At 38.4% G+C, this 19,217-nt stretch overlaps 1 protein-coding gene across 1 annotated transcript in view; it reads right to left on the reverse strand.

Annotated features, from left to right (window-relative positions):
* itga11a (integrin, alpha 11a) overlaps positions 1–19,217 on the reverse strand; it is a 122,985-nt gene that overhangs the window by 96,763 nt on the left and 7,005 nt on the right. Inside the window, exon 2 of the mRNA XM_088333631.1 lies at positions 1,315–1,429. Coding sequence (XP_088189757.1) covers positions 1,315–1,429 — 115 coding nt within the window. The remainder of the gene's footprint in view (positions 1–1,314; positions 1,430–19,217) is intronic.

Genomic DNA, 19,217 nt, shown 5'->3' on the forward strand with positions numbered 1-19,217 from the left:
CTTCACCACCCCCCCAGATCTTTACACCCCGGTCCCGCCCACTTTGGGAACCACTCCTGTAGTACTTCTTTCCGCCGCTACTGGCGTGTGGTGAGACTGTGACAGGTCACCGAGTATCCACTGCAAAGAAGAAATCCACTTTCTCTTCCTAGTTTGTGTGTAAACATTCTATACTTTATCTGTTCATGTATATAGTGTTTGTGTTTTTTATTTTCTAGACACCAAGGGCTGAGAAGTACGAAATTTCAATTTTCTGTTTTTGCTGCAGAATTGACAATAACAATAAACTATGTATTAATGTTTGCAATTGAGGCAATGCTTGAGGGTACAGTAAAATGTTTAAGAATGTGTCACGGTTGCCATGGCGCCCAACTGGCCCTGCCCGTGTGGCGCCAGCTGCGGCTCGTTGACAGATTGGCTTCCCTTCTATTCAAGCTCAGTGCTCTCACTCACCCTTTGTCAGTCCCTCAACAAACTTCTGACGTGGGTTTTGACTCTGTTCAGTTTCCTGCCTGTGTTTCCTGTCCGGCATCGTTCCCGTCTATTTTTGTCCTGTTTGCTATTGATCTTCAGTTTCATTCTCGTTTCGTTTGTCCTCTTTAATATCGATCTTCAGTTTCGTTCTTGTCTAGTTTGTCCTGTTTAATTTTGATATCCAGTTTTGATATCAATCCTGTCTGTCCCGTCCTGTCCAGTATCGACCCCATCTGTCCACAATCTGCTCGTGCATTTGGTATCGATCTCGTCGGCCTCTGGCTTCCTATCATTCCACGACAGACTGCGGCCTTAGGTCTTCTGCCCAACGATCACCGAATCACTGGCGTTTGGGTTAACGTGCATGACTGCCCCATTTCCCGTACAATAAAAGCTTGTGCGAGAAACGTCACGCATTTGGGTTCTCCTCCTGTTCCGGTTCTTGACGGAATGTTATATTTTTAGTTTTTTTTAACCAGTATATTGATCTTTGTTATCTAGAGAATTAATTTATCATTGTGGTTTAGGCATTTTTTTTTATATTTTGGGTACAAACCTCTTTTAGTATGTAGTTGTTTTAAAGAAGTTTCAGGGGGTCGATTATATGTGATATAGGCTCTCATGCCAGTATGTACGGTACTTGAAATAGTTTTGGTTTTGCTGTTTATTTTGTTTTTGGAAAAACATATATTTGACTAAATTTGGGTCACAGTTTGTCATTAGGGTGGGTTGGTGGGTCAGACTAGTTAAGAACCACTGACTTAAGTAACTGCTATAATTACATTATCAACCTTTTCACAATCAGGAAGTAAATGATTTAAAAAAGGATGTGTATCTCACCATTTTTCTCCTCCCGTCGCTACATGCTGCTGTACAGTGTATCCAAACTGTGCTTGCTTCGGACCTTTAATGATCCTGTGTTTTGTTGTGTCAATATTAAAGCAGTCATGGCATCCTAGAAGAAAACACATTGGAAATGGATTACTTTTAAGTCAAGTCAAGTCATATTTATTTGTGATGCCCTTAATCACAAGGAGTCTCAAAGGGCTGCACAGACTACAGATTATTGCAAACCACAGCCTATTAAAACAACATGCCCTGATCTAAAACCTACATAAGGGCAAGGTAAAACTCAAAAACCTTCACATGAGGTAAATGAAGAAACCTTGAGAAGGAACCGCACATGAGGTCATCCCCCTTCCAGGATGACCAGGCTGCAACAGATGTTGCAATAACAAATAATACACAGATATTTTCAACATAAAATATACGGTATTTATATGCTATAGAACAGAAGTGTGTTTTAAGCTTAGATTTAAACAGTTCCACTGAGGTTGCAGATCGAATCTCAGGCGGAAGAGCATCCCACAGCACTGGGGCCCGAATGGAGAACGCTCTCGAAGCTGCGGATTTCTTCTTGGCTCTTGGGATCACTTATAGACCGGCATTCTCAGAGCGAAGGCAAGTACAATAAACATGCAAATCAATTTAACTGTAATAAATAAGATTTCACCGTCATATTATTGGAGATTGGTAGGATATTTCAATTGATGCGCCAACTGATGATGATGAAATATTTAGCCAGTAGTTTAATACCAGTGGCCCGATTGATGACCTTGAGCTAGGGGTGGACGAGTCGACCCAAATATCAATATTATTGGATTGATAGTATTGTCCTGGGATCGATACTCCACCCCTCCACCAATTTCCTCAACGATCCTCTTCTATATGTAGATAGCTTAGTCTATCTCCCTATCACTAGTGCCCTCAGCCAAACTCTGCCTGTATGTGTGACTGACAGGCACGCTCTTAGCACTTGTCCCTATCTGACCTGCTGCTGCATCTTGCCTGTCAGGCCAAAGACAGAGGCCAAATTTGGCAGACGCAAACGGGAAATGCAGAAAAGGGCAATACCATTTGAGTTTTAAAGTCGTTCGCTATTGTTTCAAATTTACATGAACACATGAAAAAAGAGGGGCGGCACGACGGCTGAGTGGTTAGCGTGTCCGCGGGACAGTTCTGAGGTGATAGGATTAAATCCTCCTTTGCGGAGTTTGCATGTTGTCCCCTGCCCCTGCCCACTGCCTGAAGATAGCTGGGATGGGCTCCAGCACTCCCGCGACCCTACTGAGGATAATCGGTGCAGATAATGGATGGATAACATGAAAAAAGATCACCCTACATGCCAAAAAATGGTTCTTGGTTTTTTTTCAGGTAAAGTGTAACTAAATTATATTGAACAAATGTTATTTGATAATAATAATTATTTACAAAGTTAGTATAAGACAATTGTTAACTCAATTCAAAAGAAAACTATGTGTGATAAAATCAATTTGGCTCTAGTGTTCACTTACAGGTTGTGCGCATGCTTGGATAAGCAGGTAATGTGACGCTGCTCAACTCCTAACCCTGGACATATGGGCAAAACTATTAAAATAAAGTCATATTTCACTTGTTGTTTTCAACTTTTTGGGGTGATTGTGTCAGCATTTGAACTGTATTTGAAATAGACTCTTTCTGACTTTCACCATTTTCATAATATCGTTACAGAGAACCGGGAGCACTTGCAGAAAATTCTTCTTCAACCCCCTTTATCCAGCCTAATGTGGTCTGTGGCCAGAACACCTTGAGTAAAAGTAAAATAAAAGCAGACAGGCGCAGTGGGAAAAACAATATTTAAAGGCTCTTTGAACCCAGAGAAAATATTCTACCCCAAATCAGGCATCCACCTTTAACTTAAGCCCTGTTTTGTTTCATCATAAAAATAGAGAGTACTGCTTTGAAATGTTGCTGATGAATACTGTGAGTGAGGATTTGCTTGCAGACAAGCCGTAACCCCAAAAATAAACCAACTTAAAGCATTATTCATTATTCAATGATCTACTTCATAGAGTAAATATGTATGTGTTCATGAACAAAATATTTTTAAAAAAAGGCTTTTATTGGTGAAATATTTGTTAGAAGACGGCACTGTTTAAGAAAACAAGCTATAATTATCAACACATCCATCCTTGAGCTTGACCACTATGTATTTCTTAGTGTTAAACATGTTAGTTTTGTAATAAAATCGCCCTCCATGTTCAAGGCACCATTTGGAAAAGGCTAAGCTAGTTATTACACTTTTAAAAACGTTTTCTGTCAGAGCCACAACAGACGGTAGACCCAAACGTGTAACGTTTCATACCAAGCTATAATGCGGAAGCGGAGAAGTCAGGTGCGGGAAAACAAACGCCAGCGATCCGGCGATCGCTGGGCAGGAGAAACAGGAAGCCCAAGAGATCGGAGCATGGTCGGAGGGCGGAAACAAGTCGGGCAGCCGGAACGGGAGATCGAAGCGTGGTCGGGGGAAAGAATCAAGTCAGGTAGCCGGAGACGATCAGGAAGCCAGGGGTCAAGTACGATACAGGAAAGGACAGGAGAGACGGGAGCCAGAGTCAAATAGTGCTTGCCTTGCATGTGCGGAGGTTCGCTGACGGACTGCCCAGGAGTGAATGAGAGTACTGAGTTTAAATAGGAGGGCAACCAATCAGACTTTGTGTGATATGCCTAGTCCTGTGAATTTCCATTTTTGCCTGTTTTCTTTTTGGCCCGATCTGTTTGATTTTGACCACGCCTTAGTTCTAATCTACTTCCGCGACAATCGATCCACGAATCGAGTGTGGGCGCATTCCCCCTCCCCCCAATAAATTGTGAGTAACGTTACGCGATTGGGTTCTCATTCCTGTTTCCTGTCCTGGTTCGTGACAGCACCTCACATGTTTTTGATTTTTGGAAAATATTTTTAGATTTTTGGCTTGAAGTTTGAAGCCTGAAATGTGGCAAATTGACAAAAAGTTTTTTTGGGTGGCAAAACTTTTGCCCTGCTTTTGAGAAATCCAAAACTGAACTGAGTATGACATGCTGTGTGCTTAATGATATATTCAGTCCATTACCAGAACAACTCATATTCCTCATAGGATTGCATAATCTTGGTACACATTCAACCCACAATTCCCATACCATCCTACGATGCCCTATGCTGTACAGCAGTACGATATGCTCGATTTCGATATTCAATGTTGGAAAGCAACCATAAAGAATGCTTGGAAAACCTTAAAGGTGCAGAAAGAGTTTTCCTGGTTGTGATTGCAGATGTGGGCGGGTTGGTTTTGTCCATGGTGTGTTAACAGTCACTCACTTCAGCTGACAGCTTTGCGGGTGGTGGAAGAGAGTTTTCGTCTGTTTTTCATCAAAAAAGACCAGATTTAGGATAAAACACGCTTTCAATGTTTGAGAAGACACACACGAGATCTGCACAGTGCAGGGGTGGGTAATCTACGGCCCGTGGGCCACATGAGACGAGGCTTTTTAATTCGGCCTACCTAACCAAAATGGTTAAAATCTCATGAGAAGTACCGTAAATGAAGTACTATCAATAAAAACAGTGCCAGTTTCGTCCACATTGTACTTCTGTGTAACACTTAAGTGTAATACTCAAAAAACACGACAGAAATACAACAACAATACTACCACGTAAATAGTACAGAAACACTACTAGATAAATAATACACAAATAATTCTGAAGTAATACTAAGAATACACAAAATAATTACTACAAAGCTAAATGTAATTTTCATGCATAAAAATAGGGACTTAATATATTATTTTGCTTACATTAAAAAAATAAAAAATAAGTTATTCAAAAATGATACAGCAATAATACCAAACAAAATAGTACTACATAGTTACCACTCCAAAATAATTATATATAAATAATAAAATATTACTATAGTAATACAATATTACAAAAAAATCCTACTACAGAAATACTACAAAAATAACACGATAGTAATACAACAAAAACACAACGACATAAATACTACTAAAATAAACTAAAAAATATTACTACAGTACTGCTTTAGCAGAAAAATACTACTAAATAAATGGTACAAAATAATTTTAAAGTAATACTCAGAACACACTACAGAATTACTACAAAACTAAAAAATAATTATGCTTAAAACATGGACCCAATGTATTATTTGCTTTGATTAAAAAGATAAAGAATAAGTACAGAAATACTACTACAGCAATTCCACAAAAATCATCCTACATAATACCCACTATATAAATACTTCAAAAAACTACTACAGTAATACAATATTACAAAAATCCTACTTCAGGAATACTACAAAAATAATACAACAGTAATACCACTAAAATTCAACTACATAAATTAAACCGCTAAAATAAACTAAAAAATATTACTACAGAACTGCTTTAGCAGAAAAATACTCCTACATAAATGATACAAAAATAATTCTAAAGTAATACTAAGAACACACTACATAATTACTACAAAACTAAAAAATAATTGTCATGCTTAAAACATGGACCTAATGTATTATTTTGCTTTAATTAAAAAAATAAAAAAATAGGTACTACAGAATTACTACTACAGCAATGCCACAAAAATACTACTACATAATCCCCACTATATATATACTTCAAAATATTGCTACAGTAATACAATATGACAAAATATCCTACTACAGAAATACTAAAAAATAACACTACAGTAATACCACAAAAATACAACTACATAAATTAAACTACTAAAAAAAACTAGAAAATATAATTACATAAATACTTTAACACAAAAATACTGCCACAAAATATTTAAAAAATAAATGATACATAAACACTACAAAAATACCACTACAGAAATAGTAGGAAAATACCACTACACTAATACTACAAAATACGACATAAATACGACAAAATACTACAGAAATGATACTACAAAATTACTACGACAGTAATAGTAGAATAATAATATTATAGATATATACTACAAAATATAGAAATAAAACAAAAATGATACTACAGTAATACCACAAAAATACAACTACATTGTCCCTAAGTGTGAATGAGCGAGTGAGTTGTCTGTCCCCGTGTGCCCTGCGATTGGCTGGCAACCAGTTCAGGGTGTCCCCTGCCCACTGCCCGATGATTGCTGGGATGGGCTCCAGCACCCCCGCGACCCTACTCATGATAAGCGGTGTAGCTGATGAGATGAGATAAATCAAACTAATAATATAAACCCCGCCTTTTTCTTAACATTTTTATCTATCCATCTATCTATCTATCTATCTATCCAGGGTTGGGTAGGGTTACTTTAACTTGATTACTTTCAATTACTTTTGGATTACTCCAATACCAAAATTACTAAATTTGGTGCAGGCTTGGGGAGTAACGGAATACATGGAACGGCAAAAATGATGTTGGCAAGCTATTTGGATTTATTTTCATTTTGTTTCTGTCGCATTTTATGTTAGTTTTGCCAGAGATCAAAGCCAGGAGAGAAAGCTTACCACGTGTTGTGAGTCATAATTTTATTCATATTTACTTTCTTTTGTCTTTTATTAGCATATTTGGTATTGGAGTAATCCAAAAGTAATTGAAAGCAATCAAGTTAAAGTAACCCTACCCAGTTTTACTCAATTTTGGAAGATGAACTTCAAGAGTTAGGCAACGTCCTCCTCCGTGGTAAAAAGTGGCCGAAAAAAAGCGATCCAACCATTTTCTCAACCACATCAAGCTTTCTTATTCCACTTTCATTTCAAAAGAAAAGGCTCGCTGTATCCATCTATCTATCTATCTATCTATCTATCTATCTATCTATCTATCTATCTATCTATCTATCTATCTATCTATCTATCTATCTATCTATCTATCTATCTATCTATCTATCTATCTATCTATCTATCTATCTATCTATCTATCTATCTATCTATATATCTATCTATCTATCTCTTTATATATCTCTCTATCTAAACAGAATAAATTCAGAACATGTCTTGGGCCAGCCTCCCACCACTCATCCATTATCTGCTAATGCTCTTTTCACCGCTTACCGGAAATTCTGCACTGATTAAAGGTCAAGGACCACACTGCCTGCTGAGTTCCCGGACTCCCCACCGCTGTCACATTAAGTCAAATCGCCCTCCAATTTGGCCATTTAGAGAAAAAACTGGCATTTTTGGCAAAACTCTGAAAGAAAGTGCTCCATCCAAACATTTGTGCAATGCTTGGTGGCAAAGTTGAGTCAAGAACACAAAATCTTCACATCTGGCCTAACCACCACAAAGTCTCCCTTGTTATTTCCCAGCAGTTCTTGTCCACACACTCTAGGGCTTATTCTATCACTCACCCGCATGCTAAACATCCTCTCAGAGCTCTCCCCCAAAATCTGAGGGTTCAGGGTCAAATCGAGTCAAATGTGCATATTTTCCCCATCCGCGAGGGGGGGCGGGTTTTTAAGTTGAATGCAAACAATGAGGCAAAGGGATGAAAATGTCAAATTAGGCAGCAGAATGAGAGAAACACTTGAGACAATGATATATAAGTGAAGCCCAATTATAATAAAAAATGGACGCTTTTTCCTTTGTGTTTTGTGTATTAATTTTCTCTGAAATCAATAAGCAACAATGAGGGCTCGTCTATATTAGTGAAGCTGCCATGATTACCGATGTGAATCACCTGTGCCCGCTCCTGCCTCGGACTCTGATTGGCTCCCTGTCCCTATTCAAACCAGCTCCTATCTGTCCCCTTTTGTCAGTCTGTCTGCGAACCTCATATATATATATATATATATATATATATATATATATATATATATATATATATATATATATATATCCAGCTACCGGACTTCCTGTGCGGAGTTTGTATGTTCTCCCCGTGCTTGCGTGAGTTTTCTCCGGGCACTCCGGTTTCCTCCCACATTCCAAAGACATGCATTTCAGGTGGATTGGCGGGTCCAAAATTGTCCCTAGGTGTGAATGAGCGAGCGAGTTGTCTGTCCCTGTGTGCCCTGCGATTGGCTGGCAACCAGTTCAGGGTGTCCCCTGCCCACTGGCCGATGATTGCTGGGATGGGCTCCAACACCCCCGCGACCCTACTGAGGATAAGCGTTGCAGCTAATGAGATGATATATATATATATATATATATATATATATATACTATCAATATTCTACAAAAATCCTACTAAAAAACTGCTTTGGAAATACATCAATTATGCTTCTACTGAATTACTAAAAAAAAAAAAAAAAAATACATAATCTCATCTCATCGATGAGATACCTGATATCAATCATGTCCGTCCCGTCCTGTCCGGTATCAACCTCATCGGTCCTATATCTGCTTGTGCAATTGGTATCGATCTCGTCGGCCTCTGGCTTCCTGTCATTCCTCACCAGACTGCTGCCTTCCATCTTTCGCCCAACGATCGCCCAATCACTGGCGTTTTGGGTTAACGTGCATGTCTCCCCCATTTCCAGTAAAATAAAGCTTGTGTGAGAAACGTCACGCATCTGGGTTCTCCTCCTGTTACGGTTCATGACAACTACAAAAATAAAACTACAGTACACTACAAAGAAATTACAGAACTTCAATAAAAACCCGACTTCAGAAACAACAAAAAAAAAAGTTTTAAAAAGTACTACAGTACTAAAAAAATACTAAATAACAAAAAAAGTGCTCAAAATGGAGATCTAATTGACTATTTTGATGTAATTGTGAAATTTGCTGAAATTAAGAAGTATAAAATGTCACATGTGGCCCCTGACTTAAAATAGTTGCCCACCCCTGGATTAGAGCATGGAATGAGTTATAGTAGCTATGCAATTAATCAAGTAATGGGGGGGGCAAATCTAATTTTGCTTAGGGACCCATGAAGGCTTGGGCCGGTCCTGCATGTAAGTCACTCTTTTTCACTTCTGGGTACTTACTTGTCAGCTGACCTCACATGGACTGTCAATGCTACTGATATTCTAAAGTCAGCCAGACAAAGGCTCTACTTCCTTCGTCAAATCAAATCATTCGGAGTCCGTCAATCCATTCTAGTCGATTTTTATCGTGCTATCATTGAATCAGTTTTAACTACCGTATTTTCCGCACTATAAGGCGCACCTAAAAGCCTTTATTTTTTTCAAAAGCTGACCATGCGCCTTATAATACAGTGCGCCTTATTTATGGATCAATTTTAAAGTTGCAAAGTTTTCCCACTAACTTGCAGCCGCCGACTAGATTTTCCCCCGAACGCCGAGTAGTACGCGGTGTATGCTGAGATTTATTTACCGGCGTTTCATTGGCTAACCAATGTGTCAATCATCATTTGAATCGATCACTATTGGCTAAAGTTATTCGGAGGTCAAGAGGCGGATCCTTTTTATCATTTACAGCCTGCCATTGGCTTAAACGGCAAACAAAGCCTGCAATTGGCCGAAAAAGATGTGTCAATCATCATTTGAATCGATCACTATTGGCTAAAGTTATTCGGAGGTCAAGAGGCGGATCTTTTTTATCATTTACAGCCTGCCATTGGCTTAAACGGCAAACAAAGCCTGCAATTGGCCGAAAAAGATGTGTCAATCATCATTTGAATCGATCACTATTGGCTAAAGTTATTCGGAGGTCAAGAGGCGGATCCTTTTTATCATTGACAGGCTGCCATTGGCTTAAACGGCGAAACAAAGCCTGCAATTGGCCGAAAAAGATGAATGCGTATAGCACGTGGCTGACGGCATAGAGAAAGCATTTTTTTCTATTCTGTATTTGTAAATATTGTATTCTCCTGGATTTACTACCCTCACGGATACAAGAGGACATTGCCTGCACATCATTATGAACACAACGACTTCGGTGAGCTATTCCGGGTTTTATATTGTCCCTGTATCTTGTTTCAGACTGAACACGATGTTTCTGTGATAAGCGGTGCAGATAATGGATGGAATGGAGTGTCTATTTTTAAATTATACTCAATTCCAAGTGTTTATTGTCATATGCACAGTAAAGTTGCGAGCGAAAAAGAAAATAGAAACTAAGGAATGTTTGGCATTTCTTGAATCCCAAGACTTTAAACCTTCCGAATGATGGAACGATGCATTTGAGTGACATCGTACGGACACCGCATCCGCACGTGTTCTCGACACGTATTTGCGTCTTTGCAAGCTTTGGGAATGTTAAGGGGGTAATAAGTTGGACTGAACTATCTGACTGTTTTGTCGACGTTCCCATTGTAGCGCCTTATAATCCGGTGCGTCATATGTATGTCAAAAATAGGACCCAAAACGATTTTTTCGGGGTGCGCCCTATAACCCGGTGCGCCTTATAGTGCGGAAAATACGGTAGGTCAATCACATCTTTTTTACTCTATTCTTTTTATTCTTTTAAATCTATTATTTTATCATTATTGAGTGTTCGCGTGTCAAATTATTTCTTGTATGTATCATGTTTATGGTTTATACTGGCTGAATAAATAAATACAATATCAATTCAAAACAGTGATTTTCTCCTAAAGGTGAGAGATTTTAATGCCTTTTTTTAATTCATAAAAGAAGTTGTTGGTTTATTTTATTTTGAAGGTCCACACATGCTTCTCATTTTTGAAACATATTTTACATAACGTATCTCCCAGCAGTCCATCAGTCGCCTTCAACTCGTACGGAACGCTGCTGCCCTGTCCTTCAACCAACACCAGCAGACGTTTGCACATCTATCCTGTTCTTAAATCCCTTCGTTTAGAACAGGGGTGTCAAACAGGCGGCCCGCGGGCCAGAGCAGGCCCGCTAAGTGATTGAATCCGGCCCGTGAGACATTGCTGAGGGAAGCGCAAGAGAAAAATGAGCTGCAGGTTGAAATATGTCTACTTGGTGTTGCCAAAGCCAGGTGACTCTCACAAAGACGCTGTACTATTATTTCTTTCTCTCTATTTCTCTCTCTCTCTCTTCCTTCCTTTTTCTCTCACTGTCTATCTCTCTCTCTGTGTCTTTGTACCTTCTTCTGCTCTCTCTTCCTTTTCTGCTTTTCTCTCTCTTGCTTTCCCCTTCTCTTTTTCTCTCCTATCTTTCTCGCTTTCAATTTATCTATGTATTTCTTTCTTTCTCTCCCTTTCTTACAATTTCTCTTTTCATCTCTTATGTTTCTCAGGTTCTCTCTCTCTCTCTCTCTCTCTCTCTCTCTCTCTCTCTCTCTCTCTCTCTCTCTTCCTTCCTTTTTCTCTCACTGGCTGGCAACCAGTTCAGGGTGTACCCTGCCCACTGCCCGATGATTGCTGGGATGGGCTCCAGCACCCCCGCGACCCTACTGAGGATAAGCGGTGCAGCTAATGAGATGAGGTGAGACTTATTAAAGTCGAGATTCATTTATCTAATTTTCTTTTCTTTTATTTTATTTCCTCTTCTCTTCTCTTCATTTCTCTTCTCTTCCTTTCCCTTATTTTCCCTCCCCTTTCTCCTCTTCTCTTCTCTTCTCTTCTCTTCCTTTCTCTTCTCTTTTCTTTTCATTTATTTTCTCTCCTCTCCTCTTCCCTTCCCTTCTCTTCTCTTCTCTTCTCTTCTCTTCTCTTCTCTTTTCTTTTCTTTTCTTTTCTTTTCTTTTCTTTTTTTTCTTTTCTTTTCTTTTGTTTTCTTTTCTTTTCTTCCCTTCCGCAAACTAATTCAGACAGGAGCTGAAGGCTTAGGTGTTTTAGAGGCGGTGGAGCTCACATTTTTGAGCGATTCCACCGAAGCCGTTCGCAAAATGGCAGGGCAACCATTATCACCATGTTTAACATGATGGGGTGCATGGAGTCGCTCTCTGCTATTTCTCATCTGGAAAGCTTCGCAGTTTGAGGACTGCTGCATCTGGACAGATGTGCGCATTCCTTAGATAGGGAAGATTTATGCACGTTAGTATTAAAAACAAACACAAAACCAATTTCACGGGTACCTTTGCAAGCATTCGGATACTTCGTTCTCTGCAAGCTACAAGATGGGCAGATTTGAAAAGATCATGATGTTTGTCAATCAATTTAATCATGGCTGTCTCACACACAGCACAATTTTAGACGGCTAGCTTTGCTTAATTTAAAAAAATACAGTAATCCCTCGGTTATCACGGTTAATGGGGACCGAGACCACCCGCGAAAACTGAAAATCCGCGAAGTAGCGGCGCTCCTTAAAAAATGCTTAAAAAAACGTATACAGGTATACATCTCATCTCATCTCATTAGCCGTACCGCTTATCCTCATTAGGGTCGCGGGGGGGCTGGAGCCCATCCCAGCCATCTCCGGGCAGTGGGCAGGGGACACCCTGAACTGGTTGCCAGCCAGTAGCAGGGCACAGAGGGACAGACAACTCATTCGCTCATTCACACCTAGGGACAATTTGGACCGGCCAATTCACCTGAAATGCATGTTTTTGGAACGTGGGAGGAAACCGGAGTTCCCGGAGGAAAGCCGCGCAAGCACGGGGAGAACATACAAACTCCGCACAGGAAGTCTGGAGCTGGATTTGAACCCACGACAGGTTCCCATGACATGAACTGTGCCGCACAAGCGCTAACCACTGCGCCGCCGTGCTGCCCTATATATATATATATATATATATATATATATATATATATATATATATATATATATATATATATATATATATATATATATATATATATATATATATATATATATATATATATATATATATATATATATATATATATAACAGTTAAAAAAATGGTCTGTGTTCATTTTAATGAAGGTGAAAGAGCTACCTTCTGACAATAACAACATACTTTAGCTGGCGGCATCGAACGGCTTTTACAACAAATACACGAAACCACACACAATTAGCCGTGTTTAGTGTAGTACAAACAACCGCTCGCTTTTGGTATAATAAAGTCAAACTTGAGATGAAATGTGACGGAATAGAATATACTTATGTCGCGTCGCCGAGTTCCTACATGATAAACTGAGCGCCACATAAGAAAGGGGTGAGGTGGGAGGAGTTGAAGGAGGGGGGGTGAGCGAAGCTGTAACGCACCATGACTAAGCATTGTGTCAGGGCCTCCCCCTCCCCTTCACCATGAGAGTGTCCACACCGTGTCCTCAGTTGACATAATTGGCGTCAAGTCAATAAATGCTTTTATTGAGAAGGTAAGGTATATTTTTTAGACCCGCGAAGCTCTGAACCCGCAAAAGTGGAACCGCGAACTAGCGAGGTTCCGCTGTATACACTATGAAAAAAATGTTTGCTGAGATTTCTCGATGTAAATATTGAGGCCTTCTCCGCATGCTCATTTCCCGTTGTGGGGAAGTTTCCAACGTTGAAACGTTTCCTCGAACTTCAGTTTATCTTTACCAAGAAACAATACATGTTTACTCAATTTGAGGTGCATGCAAAGGAAGTAGCGATGAAAGTTGTATGAACATTGAATCACTTTCTTGGTAACTGTTTTATATACAGACGCTCCCCCTACTTACAACCATTCTACTTACGAAAAACAGTACCGTAAATTCCGGACTATAGAGCGCACCTGATTATAAGCCGCACCCACCACATTTTAAGAGGAGAAGCGGCAGTAGCTCAGGAGGTAGAGCGCTCGTCTTGGGATCAAGCGATCCCAGTTCGAATCCCGGCTTGTCCGTGTTACATGTCGAAGTGTCCTTGGGTAAGACACTGAACCCCTAATACCCCCAATAAGCAGGTTAGCGCCTTACATGGCTGCAAGGCCGCTATTGGGAAATGTGAAGCACACTGTAAAGCGCTTTGGGAAGTCATTGACTTGAAAAGCGCTATATAAATGCAGATCATTTCATTTCATTTCATAACCGCTTCTGTATTTACACAAGCCGCACCTGTATATAAGCCGCATGCACCCACATCAACTGGTAGGGCGGCAGTAGCTCAGGAGGTAGAGCGCTCGTCTTGGGATCAAGCGATCCCAGTTCGAATCCCGGCTTGTCCGTGTTACATGTCGAAGTGTCCTTGGGTAAGACACTGAACCCCTAATACCCCCAATAAGCAGGTTAGCGTCTTCCATGGCTGCAATACAAGGCCGCTATTGGGAAATGTGAAGCACACTGTAAAGCGCTTTGGGAAGTCATTGACTTGAAAAGCACTATATAAATGCAGATCATTTCATTTCATCAGAACATGTAACACAATCACAAAACCCAAACCCTACTTTGAGTCCCGCGATTTTAACTGATTTTTTTTGGGTTTGAACAAAATTATTGACACTAATAACAGCAAACAAACAATGTGAGGTTTGAACAACCCCTCTCGACAATCTTAACAGCAATCGAGCATATTCACAATTTTGTTATGTCTGACAATATAACGTTTTAACATTTTTTTCTGACATTTTTAACATCTTTGTTAGTGTTAGTCCAAAACAATACAGGTTACATCTAGAAGCCTGAAACACACTTATATAAACCTTAAACATACAAAATATAGCCCTGAAACAACTCACGATTGATCCTCCGGAACGAATCTTATATTTTTACTTAACATTTTGTTGTGTGTTTCCAAGAAATTAAAGAACGTTGACATATTTATTGTTTGATATCACGATCATCCATTCAATATGTTTGGTGTAAAGTGTAAAGAAGAGGCCAGCCGTTTCTTTTGAAATGAAAGCGGAATAAGAAAGCTTGATGCGGTTGAGAAAATCTTTCGATCACTTTTTTCGGCCACTTTTTACCACGGAGGAGGACCTCTTGAAGCGCATCTTCCAAAGGTAAGTTTAACTTTACATTTATTCATCTTTATAGAGCATAATATTTTATGAAATTATTTTTTCGTACAAAACAAAACAGGTTACTTATACAAGCCTTAAACATACTTGTATAAACCTTAAAAATACAAAATATAGCACTGAAGCAACTGACGAACTAATTCAACTTACAAACGATCGTCCGTAAGCAGGGCAGCGTCTGTACTTGTATTTGAGGACCCACCACTCCGCCCTAATAAATAGATCAGGCAGCGCTTGTTCTCAGCCAATCAGAACGTGAGGATGACGACAGCCCGTCGCTGCAGATTTACTCTTTCTTTTTATCTCTTTTTTCGCTTTTTTTGATTCGTTTTAATTATTTTCGCTCTTTTTCCATTTTCTTTTTTGTTTTCCCTAAACTTTTCTTCCTTTCTTTTTTTCTCTTTTATTCTTTTTTCCCCACTTTTCATTGTTCGTCCTTCTCTCTCATTTCTTTATTTTTTCTCTGTGAAAGGCTGGGGAATTGTTTTTTTTAAATATATGTTTCATAGTCATTTCTCAGTTTCTGTGATTTGTATTCTCCATCGTGCTCTTTAACACTCGTTTTCAGTTGCACAATGCAATACAGCGACATCTAGTTGTCAAATAATAACCACGTACATTTACAACGAAATCCTTCAATATAATAAAATTCATATCTCATCTATTATCTGCTGATTTTGCGTTTGGCCATGCTCAAGAATTGTAGAAAACTTTTTCTGTGGTGTGAAACGGCGAGTGTCAATTGGCATTTGCAAGGCATTATCGCCCTCTACTGGTAAGGAGTGTCATTGAACCTAATTTGTTTTTTTTCCTTCTTTTTTCTTTCTTTTTCCACTCTTTCTTTTTATCTCTTTTTTCCTTTTTTTATTATTTTCCCTTTTTTCCATTTCCTTTTTGGTTTTCCTTCATCTTTTCTTCCTTTCTTTTTTCCCTTTTATTCTTCTTTTCTTTTTTCCCCATTTTTTTAATTTTTCGTCCATCTCTCTCATTTCTTTATTTTCTCTTTGTGAAAGGTTTGTCAAAAAAAATAAGAAAAAAATATGGGTTTTGGTCACTTCTGAGTTTCTGTGGTTTGTATTCTTTATTGTGATCTTTAACACGTGTTTTCGGTTGCTCAATGCAATACAGCGACATCTAGTGAACAACGTATATTTATAACGAAATCCTTCAATATCATAAAATTCATATCTCATATGTTATCCGCTAAATTTGCGTTTGGCCATGCTCAACAATTGTAGAAAACGTTTCTGGTCTTTTTCTGTGGTGTGAAACGGCGAGTGTCAATTGGCATTTACAAGGCATTATCGCCCTCTACTGGTAAGGAGTGTCATTGAACCTAATTTGTTTTTATTCATTCTTTTTTCTTTCTTTTCCACTCGTTCTTTTTATCTCTTTTTTCCTTTGTTCCTTCCTTTTTCCTTTTTTATTATTATTTTCCCTTTTTTCCATTTTCTTTTTTGTTTTCCTTCATCTTTTCTTCCTTTCTTTTTTCCCTTTTATTCTTCTTTTCTTTTTTTCCCATTTTTTTTATTTTTCATCCATCTCTCTCATTTCTTTATTTTCTCTTTGTGAAAGGTTTGGTAAAAAAATAAGAAAAAAATATGGGTTTTGGTCACTTCTGAGTTTCTGTGGTTTGTATTCTTCATTGTGATCTTTAACACTTGTTTTCGGTCGCACGATGCAATACAGCGACATCTAGTGAACAACATATATTTATAACGAAATCCTTCAAAATAATACAATTCATATCTCATTTTATCCCCTAAATTCGCGTTTGGCCATGCTCAACAATTGGAGCAAAACTTTTGCGGTCTTTTTCTGTGGTGTGAAACGGCGAGTGTCAATTGGCATTTGCAAGGCATTATCGCCCTCTACTGGTAAGGAGTGTCATTGAACATAATTTGTTTTTTTGTCCTTCTTTTTTCTTTCTTTTTCCACTCTTTCTTTTTATCTCTTTTTTCCCTTTGTTCCTTCCTTTTTCCTTTTTTATTATTTTCCCTTTTTTCCATTTTCTTTTTTGTTTTCCTTCATCTTTTCTTCCTTTCTTTTTTCCCTTTTATTCTTCTTTTCTTTTTTCCCCATTTTTTTTATTTTTCATCCATCTCTCTCATTTCTTTATTTTCTCTTTGTGAAAGGTTTGTCAAAAAAAATAAGAAAAAAATATGGGTTTTGGTCACTTCTGAGTTTCTGTGGTTTGTATTCTTCATTGTGATCTTTAACACTTGTTTTCGGTTGCACGATGCAATACAGCGACATCTAGTGAATAACGTATATTTATAACAAAACCCTTCAAAATAATACAATTCATATCTCATTTTATCCCCTAAATTCGCGTTTGGCCATGCTCAACAATTGGAGCAAAACTTTTGCGGTCTTTTTCTGTGGTGTGAAACGGCGAGTGTCAATTGTCATTTGCAAGGCATTATCGCCCTCTACTGGTAAGGAGTGTCATTGAACCTAATTTGTTTTTCTTTCATTCTTTTTTCTTTCTTTTTCCACTCTTTCTTTTCATCTGTTTTTTCCCTTTGTTCCTTACTTTTTCCTTTTTTTTATTATTTTCCCTTTTTTCCATTTCCTTTTTTGTTTTCCCTCATCTTTTCTTTTTTCCCTTTTATTCTTCTTTTCTTTTCCCCCATTTTTTTATTTTTCATCCATCCCTCTCATTTCTTTATTTTCTCTTTGTGATAGGTTTGGCAAAAAAATAAGAAAAAAAATATGGGTTTTGGTCGCGTTTGGCCATGCTCAAGAATTGTAGAAAACTTTTCTGGTATTTTTCTGTGGTGTGAAACGGCGAGTGTCAATTGTCATTTGCAAGGCATTATCGCCCTCTACTGGTAAGGAGTGTCATTGAACCTAATTTGTTTTTCTTTCATTCTTTTTTCTTTCTTTTTCCACTCTTTCTTTTCATCTGTTTTTTCCCTTTGTTCCTTACTTTTTCCTTTTTTTTATTATTTTCCCTTTTTTCCATTTCCTTTTTTGTTTTCCCTCATCTTTTCTTTTTTCCCTTTTATTCTTCTTTTCTTTTCCCCCATTTTTTTATTTTTCATCCATCCCTCTCATTTCTTTATTTTCTCTTTGTGATAGGTTTGGCAAAAAAATAAGAAAAAAAATATGGGTTTTGGTCGCGTTTGGCCATGCTCAAGAATTGTAGAAAACTTTTCTGGTATTTTTCTGTGGTGTGAAACGGCGAGTGTCAATTGGCATTTGCAAGGCATTATCGCCCTCTACTGGTAAGGAGTGTCATTGAACCTAATTTGTTTTTCTTTCATTCTTTTTTCTTTCTTTTTCCACTCTTTCTTTTCATCTGTTTTTTCCCTTTGTTCCTTACTTTTTCCTTTTTTTTATTATTTTCCCTTTTTTCCATTTCCTTTTTTGTTTTCCCTCATCTTTTCTTTTTTCCCTTTTATTCTTCTTTTCTTTTCCCCCATTTTTTTATTTTTCATCCATGCCTCTCATTTCTTTATTTTCTCTTTGTGATAGGTTTGGCAAAAAAATAAGAAAAAAAATATGGGTTTTGGTCGCGTTTGGCCATGCTCAAGAATTGTAGAAAACTTTTCTGGTATTTTTCTGTGGTGTGAAACGGCGAGTGTCAATTGGCATTTGCAAGGCATTATCGCCCTCTACTGGTAAGGAGTGTCATTGAACCTAACTTGTTTTTTTTTCTTTTCTTGGCACTTGACCCTAAAACTGCATCAGCGTGCCCCTTTTGTGCTCCAACCCTCCAGTTGAGAACCACCACAGTACAGGATTCTTTTTTTTCTTTCAGTTATACAACAAGTAATACACTGAGTACCTTATGCTTAGAGACAGGAATTTCCAGAGGAACAATAATGTGCAACCGTGAAGAGAGTTGAAAGGTTAGACATAGACAGGAAAAAGTAAGTGCAAGTGAAAATATGGGAATGGATGAGAATTCCAGTTTCCATTTCAATCTGCTAAAGCGGCGACGCAATTTAATATTCCACAAAATGTCAGCATGTGTTAAATACAAGGTCACGGTCTTACTGGATTTATCGTGTACCTGCTTCCGTGCCTGAACAAATAAACTTAAAGCCGGTGGCTGCCTGTATGACCCAGATGACTTCAGTGCTGCCTTTGGACCAAATTCAAGACTTAGGAACTCCACCACAGACCCCATGATGCAAATCCACCACTCAGCTTCACCGTGTTAACCACTT

This window comes from Urocampus carinirostris, chromosome 4 (assembly GCF_059441175.1).
Source record: "Urocampus carinirostris isolate Australia breed hairy pipefish chromosome 4, RoL_Ucar_1.0, whole genome shotgun sequence".
Lineage (NCBI taxonomy): Eukaryota > Metazoa > Chordata > Actinopteri > Syngnathiformes > Syngnathidae > Urocampus > Urocampus carinirostris.